This window comes from Carya illinoinensis, chromosome 11, assembly GCF_018687715.1.
Source record: "Carya illinoinensis cultivar Pawnee chromosome 11, C.illinoinensisPawnee_v1, whole genome shotgun sequence".
In the NCBI taxonomy this organism is placed as follows: domain Eukaryota; kingdom Viridiplantae; phylum Streptophyta; class Magnoliopsida; order Fagales; family Juglandaceae; genus Carya; species Carya illinoinensis.
In genome coordinates, this window is record NC_056762.1 from 36937723 (window position 1) to 36947986 (window position 10264).

Genomic DNA, 10264 nt, shown 5'->3' on the forward strand with positions numbered 1-10264 from the left:
TGAGATATTTAGGCACGATTTGGCATTTCAGCCACTGCATATCTGTACTTCTGATGCTAATTTATCCGGATCGATTATCGCTTTTCCTAACAGGTGATCTTGTGAAAGAGATTAAGGATCTCACTAACAAATACTTTAAGATTTTCAACTTTAGTACTTTCGCTTGCACCGTCTTCGACGGTGACTTTTCTTCAAAACGTCCTTTAAGACGATATCCTCTTTGTAGGATTTGGGTCGTAGAGACTAGAATTTGGTTTCAAAACCCATTTTTTCTATTTTTTTCCACCTCGTTTGTATTGTGATTGTTTGCTTTGAAAAATTTGTTGGAAAACCCTATATTCTCTAACTTGTATTATCTTTTATTTTAATGAAAGATGAAAAAAAAAAAAAGAAAAGAAAACTATATCCATGGAGAATTAATGGCACAGATCACCGATCACCATCAAACCAGCTAGCTAGCTCTCTATGTTTGTACTATTTGTCTACTTCTTATAATTAGTAAACCAAAAGATTAAAAAATTAAAAAAAAAAATTCCTGACATATAGTCCAATTGTCTAAATAAAAAATTGAATTCAAAATAATCGCTTTTATTAAAAATAAATAAATCAAAAGAAAAAAATTAGAAATAATAAATAACCACAATACTTAATACATACATGAGCTAGCTTTGCCGATCGAAGTTTAAATATCGGTAATTTTGTGAACCTCATAGCAAAAATAACGAGGGGTACTACTTGATGATCATGAGTCTCATGACCTCTATATATATATATATATATTTAAATTTATTTAAATGAATTGTTTCACTTGATTACACAGTTTAATTAGATGACATGATATGAAATATTTTATTAAAATTTGAATAAAATATTATTATTATTATATAAATATTTAATAAACTTATAATAATTAATTATATGAGATGAGATTAAATAATTTATATTTTTTAATAACCAAATAAGCCTTTAAATCATTATCAATGCACAAAAACATCCATTCATTTACAGATTACTATCAACACTACTAGTCTAATCATGTACATGGAATATTGCCACCCATATGTACCCAAACAACCAAACCAAGCTAGCTAGCTAAAGTACTTAATCCTAGGAGAAAAGTTAAGCACCCAACAAGATCAAAACCACCAGTACTAGTAATGACAATCACTACTCGATCCTTATTCCACGTATCTCAAGGTTGTCAAGCTTCTTGGGTCTCTTGTAGTATTTCAACAGCAAAGAACAGCAAACAACACTGACAGAAGAGGCTGCCATTGCAGCTCCAGCAATCCATGGTGGTAAACGGAATCTGGTCGAGGGGAAAAGGACCCCGGCGGCAATTGGGATACCAAGTAAATTATATCCCAAAGCCCATATGTAGTTAAGTCTAATATGGAAGAATGTTCTCCTTGAAAGGTCAATGGCAGTTATCACATCCTCCAAGTTGCTCTTCATGAGAACAATGTCTGCTGCCTCAATTGCAATGTCTGTGCCAGCACCAATTGCCATTCCAACATCTGCTGCCACTAGTGCTGGAGAGTCGTTTATGCCATCTCCCACCATTGCCACAGTATAGCCTGAAGCCTGTGAATGGAGTTAAAAAAAAAAATGGATACATACGTGTGTTAAGCCATTGAGAATGAAGCTGCATGCATGTGGGAACCGCAATATTCTTGAAACGATATATGTTCTTATTTTTTACCTGCAACTCCTTAACTTTTTCTGCTTTCTGCTCTGGTTTGGCTTCGGCAACAATGGTTTCAATCCCAACTTCCTTGCCAATGGAATTGGCCGTTCCCCAATTGTCACCTGTCACCATGATGCTCTTAATTTTCATTGACTTCAGAATTGAAATGGCTTCTTCTGCACCTGGTTTCAATGGATCAGATATGGCTAAAACTCCAGCCACTTCACTGTCGATTGATACTAGAATCCCAGTTTGGGCCATCCCTTCAGCTTCTGCTAGCATGTCTTGAGCATCCACTGGAATGGTAATGTTGTGGTCCAAAATCAAGCTCTTGTTTCCGACGATTATTTCCTTGTCCCGGACAATGGCCTTCACCCCATGGCCAGTAATGGAATCAAAATCTCGTGCTTCAGGCCAGGCTGGGTTCTCATCATCTTCTCTGAATTTCTTGGCATACTCGACAATGGCCTTCGCTAAAGGGTGCTCGCTGTTGACCTGATGCAGATCATGTATCAAACTGCCGCTTTTAATTGTCATTCTGTAATATAAACAGTGGTATAGTCCAGGCTCAACTATGCCAAATTCTAATTCGAAGCCCTTTATTTTGGAAACAACGATATGAAACACTTACCTCAGTTGCAGCAATAAGTTCATAGAATTCTCGAAGAACCATATTTTTCAAGAGTTTTGTGTTAACAACAACGGGCTTCCCAACTGTGAGAGTTCCAGTCTTATCAAATACAATGCAGTCAACCTGAAATGTTGTTTGTCAATTTTAAGCAAAATGGTAGAAAAATAGATCTGAATTAAAAATCTTCTGGAACAACTAACGTGGATGAAGCTGCATGGCATATCTCATACCTGGAAAAAAAAAAAAAATAGCAAACAGAAATTTGTGTGTAAATGCAAACCTTATGTGCACTTTCTAATGCTTGACCTCCTTTGATCAGTACACCTTGAGATGCACCAACACCGGTGCCAACCATAACAGCAGTGGGTGTTGCTAGGCCTAGAGCACAAGGGCAGGCTATGACCATGACAGATATCCCAAACTGGAGTGCAAGCTCAAAGCTATCCATAGAAGATGGAATCCAAGATTTTGGGTACCCGTGGAACTTTCCAGCTAAAAACCAGGCAAGCCAAGTTGAAAATGAAAACATAATGACCTGAAAATAAAAAAAAAACAAAATCTATTTTTTCTGACAAAGGTCTCCACAATAATCATATTGATAACTTTAGTTGGACAATCTATAACATGACAGCAGAAATTATGTGAATCCGAGGTATTTACTTACAAGGGGCACAAAGTATTTGGAAATGCGATCAGCAAACTTCTGAACAGGAGCTTTAGCCAACTGGGCTGACTCAACAAGTCGGACAATCTGAGAAAGAGCACTCTCTGATCCTACTCGAGTTGCTTTTATGTGCAACACCCCATTCTCATTCAGAGTGCCTCCAATCACCGTATCGCCCTTCCTTTTAGCCACTGGCCGGGCTTCTCCTGTTATCATACTCTCATTTACGTGGCTTTGACCCCGTATCACAAAACCATCAGAAGCTACCTTTGCTCCGGGAATAATCTTAATGATATCATTCTTTTGTATCAACCGACTGTCAATTTCTTCTTCACTAACGACATTTCCTTCATCATCCAAGTTCAACAAGATTGCTGTCTCAGGTGCCAAGTCCATAAGTTTAGCAATGGCTTCCGATGTCTTTCCCTTAGCCAAAACCTCTAAATACTTTCCAAGTAGAATGAAGGAGATAAGCATTGCACTAGTCTCAAAGAAATCTGTACCCTTGAAATCTTTAGAGGTAGCAGCCCTCAACACAGAGTAGACTGAATAGAAGTAGGCTCCATTTGTTCCCAAGGCAATCAGAACATCCATATTTGCAGATCCATGGCGCAAAGCCTTGTAGGATCCAGTGTAGAATCGCCGGCCTATGATGAACTGCACTGGAGTCGAAAGCACCCACCTCAAAAGCATACCAACACTCATCATATTGACAACTTTGGTATCAAATGCATGCTTAATTCCCGGGATATACATGAAGACCATGGAGGTTAGAAATATAGGAACTGTAAAAACCAAACTCCACAGGAAGGATCTGTAATACTGCTTAATTTCCCCCTGCCTATGAGTTTCCCTTCCTCCTGCGCCTCCTTCCGGATATATGCTACCCTTGAAACGTCTTGACCCGGTTGACTCAATCACGTTAATAAAGGTTCTGGGTCCTGTTATATCTGGTTTGTAAGATAGGGATATTTTCTTGAGTTCTGGGGATATGTTTATGTGTTGAATTCCTGGAAGTGCTTGAAGAGACTCTTCGAGAATTCTCATTGAGTGATCAGTGCGTACACCTTCAACTTTGAGCTCTATCTTGCTAATGTGATATTCTTCCCCAGAACTGATAAGTATGGCCCCATATCCAGTGTCCTGTATTGTTTCCAATAACTGGTTGTAGCTGATTACAATCTTTGGATCATAATGAATCTGTGCTTCTTCAGTTGCTAAGGCCACCTGAACCTTTTGTACACCATGAATTGCCTGCAAGGCTGATTCAATAGTGGAGGAGCAAGATGTGCAAGTCATTCCATTTATGCGTATTCGGCATTCTTGAATAGATCTATCATTCGTCTCATCTTCAATTAACGTGGCTTCAAATCCGGCATCTTCAATAGTCTCACGAATGGTCGCCTCCTGTACATGTCATCATGTTAAGTACAAATTACAATAGAAATTGTTTTAGTACGTACTTATGAACTTATGATTTTGTTTATTGATGAGAAATGATCCCCGAAAAGTTCCGAAAAGATATGAACTTATAACTCCAATCATCAATTTTAAAACTGAGTAATAATATGTTCGTGAAACTTCAAATTAGCACAAGTACTCTCGTAGAGATATTTTTTTATTAAAAAAAAGGGGGGGATCTTACCGTAAAAAATATTTTGAAAAAATAATTTTCTTTTCAGTGCAACCTATTCTTTTAAAAATTTTATAAAAAGATTAATTTGTATTGTCTAATCTAGGATTTTCACTGACAACCCCTCGATCCCCAATAAAATAAAATAAATAAATAAAGCTTCTCTTAGAACCATCATTTGCTACCTGAAATGTGTTGCATTTAACAAGTCATAACAAAATGGTACCAAGGTACTTTTAACACACAGAAGAAAGTTAGAGGGCCTCGGCACCCAGGGTTTACCCAGGGAAGAAAGAGGATTAGAAGGCAGAGGCTAGGCATACTACATAGTGCATCCTACGCATTGTGCATATGTAAGTAAAGAGTTTTATTACATACAAATAAAGTTTCGTACTAATCTGTGTATCAATACTGATTCCTTCATACTTAAAATTTAAATTAGCATTGTTTTCAATAAAATTTACTTTTTAACCAATCATAATAGATTAATGCACATATTAATGTACAATTGTGCTTGCAACTAGATTTTTTCGTAAGTAAAATATAAATATTTTTAGTATGGATTCAAACCAAGCAAGTAATTAATTAATGACGTTGTTTCCTTCTGTTCATGTAAACTTGGATAGAAGCAGCTTGGAAAATCTGGGACCTAGTGGAGGGGGGTGGCCGGCGTGCTTCGTGATGGTGCGGAAAAGCTAGTATTTGCTAATTTCTCAAAAACATTTGGCCACTGTACCACCAATGAAGTTGAGTTAAGAGCAGTTTTAGAGGGAGTGTTAGGGTGCAAGCAATTGGGTTTCTTGTGCTTAGATATTGAGTGCAATTCCTTGGTGGTGGTGTCTTGGGTTTTGGCTAGAGATTGTACAGTTTAGTATCTTTAGGATTTTTGGGACAAATTGTTGCTTCTTCTAGATAGCTTTGAGTTCTCTATTGGTCATTGTTTTAGAGAGGGTAATAAAGTGGCTGATTCACTAGCACGAAGGGGTGCGTTGCTAGAGAATAATCTGTTTAGAGATGTTGGTCGACTTCCATGTGAGGTAAAGGTAAGAGGTTTGTATAGATTGGATAAGGTAGGTTTGGCTTCTATTCGACAAAGCTAGTGTATATAGAACGGTTAGGTTGGTTGGGCAAGATTGATCTTTTCTGCAGGCTGGGTTTCATTATTATTTTGATGGCTTTTCTCCACCTCAAGTGAAGATAATAAAGTTCTGGAGGTGCCGTTCTCCTTTAAATAAATAGAAAATGTTGACATATTTATATCGCAAAACTTAGTTTAATTGAGTTGTAAATATGTTGGAAATGAGAGTCTAGGTTGATATAATTGGAATAGAAAGTGCAGAGATTGCAAATTCACAAGACTTGCTAAGATTGACCTATTCAGAGTAAATCCTTTGTAACGGTTGATACCTACATCGGAATGAGCTGATTTCAATTGGGTTAGAAAAATAACTCAATTATTCACAAATTCATTATCACAAGGATCTTTCAAGTTTCAACTTTTATTGGGTCAAAATAGTTTGGCAACGTCACTATCAAAAAATTGAACCAAAAGTTTGCTTGACAATTAGCTTGACCTTGGTTCGAGTGAAAATCCCGCACAAAACCGTGTTTTTACTAGGATTTGGACTTCCTAAGAGGCTAAGGTACTGTTTGGCCACCTGAAATTCTCATCTCATCATTACAACTTTTTCAAATTTTCATACAAAATATAATAAACAATTCAACTTTTTCAAATCCTAATACAAAAATATTTAATTTTAAAACTCAAAATTCTCATATGAAAAATCTTAGTAACCAAGCAAAACCTAAGTGGCCCACAAAAATCCTAACTAACTATAAAATAATATATACGACTTCTAAAGTGTGGAGAGAGGCTAGAGCTAGCAGATTTACTATATTCTTGAAAAAAAAAAATCCTAAGGAGATCCATTAAGTATTCAAGATTGATTCTCTCTTAATAAGCAGACACTTGTGTTTGAGTGTCGTTGAGTCCATTGATATGGATATGTTTTTTCGCCAGAAAGATTTTCAGAACTGCTTGGGTGTGTGCAGCAATCGTGTTGGTTCTCATGGTGAAATTATAGAAAGGCTGATAGTTCGAAGTTGCTAGGGTACAGAAATCGAGTGGAACAATTACAGTGTTGTAAGTCAAGTTATTTCAAGAGTCTTGTAAAGTTTTTCTAAATTGATTGTGACGAACTAAAATTTTATAGTGAATTTTAGGTTGTGACTAATTATTACACATGGGAGTATTTTTAAATTTTGAAGATGTTATTTACATAAGTTTCTACTTTGTTACCAAAATTGATTTGTATTGATTACTTCTTGTGATCTGATTGATTTATTGTTAATTTAAATTTTGCAATAAAATTTGGAAAATACCTATTCACCCTCGATCTCTAGACTCTAGGTATGTTTGGGGTCTAACACTGATTTTTCACCTTCGGCCTTCGGCCTCCTTTTAAGCTTAATCGATCCAAATTACAAACCAAAATGATTTAGCTTAATCGATCCAAATTAAAAACCTAAATGATTTTAGCTTAAAAGGCAATACATGGCATATTTTAGCTATTGGAGATTCGATCATATATCTCTCAATCGTCCTAAAGCAATAATCAACGAATGAAGAAAAGAAAGAAATACAAGAAAAATGCAAAAGTTTGTTTACAAGGGAAAGAGAAAATTATTTTTTTTCTGTAAACAAACCGCAAATGGAGAAATCAAACAAAATTAAGAATTTAGCTAAAAAACAAATAACACTAAATAATTTTATAAACTGAGATTATATGAAATGATATATTTATTAAATTATAGAATTATTTTTATTTTAATAAAAATCATATCAATCTACAAGTTTAATTTGGTGGAAATTGAGCCATTGTTAAAAGTTAAAAGTACAGCTTACGTACGTTTACGAAGCTAGGATAAAACAGGACCTGAGCCTTATTGTTCAGGACATCGACAACGGCCTCGCGTATCCCAGGAAGCCGCTTGATCGCCTTCTCGACCGATCCAGCGCATGCGGAGCATGTCATACCCATGACCGAGAACACGGCCGGCTTGGCCTCCGAATCGGCCAGCTCCACGCTGCTTTCTTGCACCGATACGCCCTTGGGGTACTTGGGCATCGACGGATAGTGCGACCTCGGCGATAGCAGCCCATCATGACTCTCCCGCTTAATGCAAGCCAAAGCTAACAACTTGGTTGCCATGATCGTGATCTAGATCTTATGCCAATTTGCATGTATGCATGAACCGAATGGTACTGGCCGGATAGTCTCTGTCTCTCTGGCTTATAAGTTAATTGTTTCAAAAGGCTGGTGGCTAGCTGGTGGAGAAGCTGATGATCTTCATGTGGTTGAAACTCTGAAACTATTTATTTTAAAAACAACATATATACCCAAAGTTTTGAGTGCGATCTAGAGGGAGGTAGGCTAGGCAGGTCAAAGAAACGTAGGAAGTTGAGTTGCGTGCCTTGTTCAGTGAACTTGGGCAAAAATAATTTATAATGAATTGGAGTTGAAGTTATTTAATTCCCACTTAAAAAAACCTATTGCATTGATCAGCATGAAGAAGCTGGTAGGCTAGTTATGGAGACAAATAAAAACCTCATTTCAACAAAAACATTATACGTAAAGACAACGATCGACGATTATAAAAACAAAAATAATGATACTAATTATTAAATTCAGTCAGATTAAGTACCCCATGTAATTTTTTGGTCAAAGCAAGCAGGAGGAGGACGTCAGGGATAACCATTTCGATGCAATTCACTCGGTAATTGTATTGTTAAATTGTTAATTAATTGTATGTGTTTGTTAAGAATATTAATTATACTACGTAATCTCCGTTGCCCGGCCTACACATGATTTCAGATCAAGAACGTCATGTGCAGGGGCCATGGAGATATAAGGTACCTGGATCAAGATATCATGAGATATATATATATATATGCACTGATTCTATAATTTATCTATTATATATATATATATATATATATATTAGTAATATTAAATTAAAAAACATATATATTAAAAGTAATTGTACCTGATCTTTTGACTTTAAGCTACTACGTACGTAAGATGAGAAAAAAAAGGGGGGTTCACAAATAAAAATGGAGGATGTTGGCATTTTAGAACACATGATAGATAATTTGAGAGATATATATTCTGTGTCTCACCACATAACGTAGAAGTAATTGGTCCTATATATATATATATATATATATATACACAAATGCATACAGCTAGCTAGCACTCATGTGGCCTGTATCGATCTTTTGACTCTGGATTTCCCTTAATAATTAAATTAAATAGGTCTGCTGTTTTCTTTGTTCTATCTTTAATTGGGGGATGCATTTGGGTTGATCAGTATATAATATAGTGCATGTTACTATTAATCATGCATAGATATATAATGTATATGCGCATGATTTTAATTCATTAATGGAAGTTGAAAAAACATGCCATTCCCGTCATTTCTATTAGTTTATGCGCGCTAGATAGCTAGACTAGGTACTAGCCTACTACTGATCATGAACATGGCTTCATGCATATGTATTTGAGAAGTAAAAATCTAGTTGTAAGTATAGTTGTGTATTAATATGTGTATTAATATAATGTGATTGGTTAAAAAATAAATTTTATCGAAAATAGTGTTAATTTAAATTTTAAATATGAAAGAATTAATATTAGTATACAGATTAGTGCGTAATTTTACTTGTACGTAATAAAACTTATTTAAAAATCTTGTTCACTTTTCTAGTGACGTACAATGATATAATAATAATAATATCTAAAAACTAGAGTTAATTAATTTCTACTCTTAATATATATATATATATATATGTTAATATCAGATCGAAGTTCTTATTTATATATAGAATTATAGAATATGATCTAATTTATAAGGTGGCTACAGGCATAATTTTGGAGTGCAGTAATATTCAATAACTAAGTCCGGATTGATTATCAAAATTTAAATAATCTCATTTAATTTAATTATTATAATTTTTTTAATTTTTATATAAAATATTATAAATAATTTAATTTTTTTAAATTTTAATATAAAATTAATATTAAAATTTTATATTATAATAATATTTTATTTATTATTATTTAAAATATATCATTCATCTTAACCACGTAACAAACGTATCCAAACAGAACTTGACCTTAATATATATATATTTGTTGTGCCGGCAGATCATCGAGATCAGATCTGTACGTATATATATGACAATTGAAAAGACACCACAAAAGCGGCCAAATTCATTCCAGGATATCACAATGCCTCCATATTCATCTTCCATTATTAATACATATTCTAAGACTAACCCATACATATATATATATATATATTAATATCATGCAGCTTATGAAATCGCTGGAAAGATCGATCACCCTCTATCTAACTTTGTAATTTGTTAATTAAGTTCCTTTTTAATTACTTATTAACCAGCTCTGTATTATATATGTTGAAAAACGACATATATATGAGTACTCTTGCTAAGTCATGATATTACCAAAAATAATAATAGTCTTTATAATAGAGATTTTTTAAAAATAAATTTACAAATTAACATGATTTAATGTGATCTATTAAATTATAAATAATATTTATTATTTTAAGATAACTCTAACGTGTGTA

At 34.5% G+C, this 10264-nt stretch overlaps 1 protein-coding gene across 2 annotated transcripts; it reads right to left on the reverse strand.

Moving 5' to 3' along the window:
• Nucleotides 1–929: 929 nt before the first annotated feature.
• Nucleotides 930–8078, reverse strand: LOC122280864 (probable copper-transporting ATPase HMA5). 2 transcript variants are annotated; one of them, XM_043091932.1, is made up of 6 exons: nucleotides 7552–8078; nucleotides 2983–4389; nucleotides 2599–2853; nucleotides 2319–2441; nucleotides 1703–2182; nucleotides 930–1584 (listed from the first exon to the last, which is right to left on the reverse strand). In XM_043091932.1, exons 1-6 carry the CDS (start codon nucleotides 7825–7827, stop codon nucleotides 1168–1170), a joined length of 2958 nt encoding a protein of 985 aa, XP_042947866.1. In that variant the 5' UTR covers nucleotides 7828–8078; the 3' UTR covers nucleotides 930–1167. The 2 variants fall into 2 exon arrangements, with proteins under 2 accessions (XP_042947866.1, XP_042947865.1); XM_043091931.1 differs by having other exon boundaries at nucleotides 7525–8077.
• Nucleotides 8079–10264: the final 2186 nt, after the last annotated feature.

Coding starts and splice junctions, on each gene's coding strand:
- LOC122280864 (XM_043091931.1), bottom strand. CDS start 7,827: ATGGCAACCAAGTTGTTAGCTTTGGCTTGCATTAAGCGGGAGAGTCAT. Junction 2,854..2,982: donor CCAAATACTTTGTGCCCCTT/GTAAGTAAATAC, acceptor TTTTATTTTCAG/GTCATTATGTTTTCATTTTC. Junction 1,585..1,702: donor AAAAAGTTAAGGAGTTGCAG/GTAAAAAATAAG, acceptor CTCCATTCACAG/GCTTCAGGCTATACTGTGGC.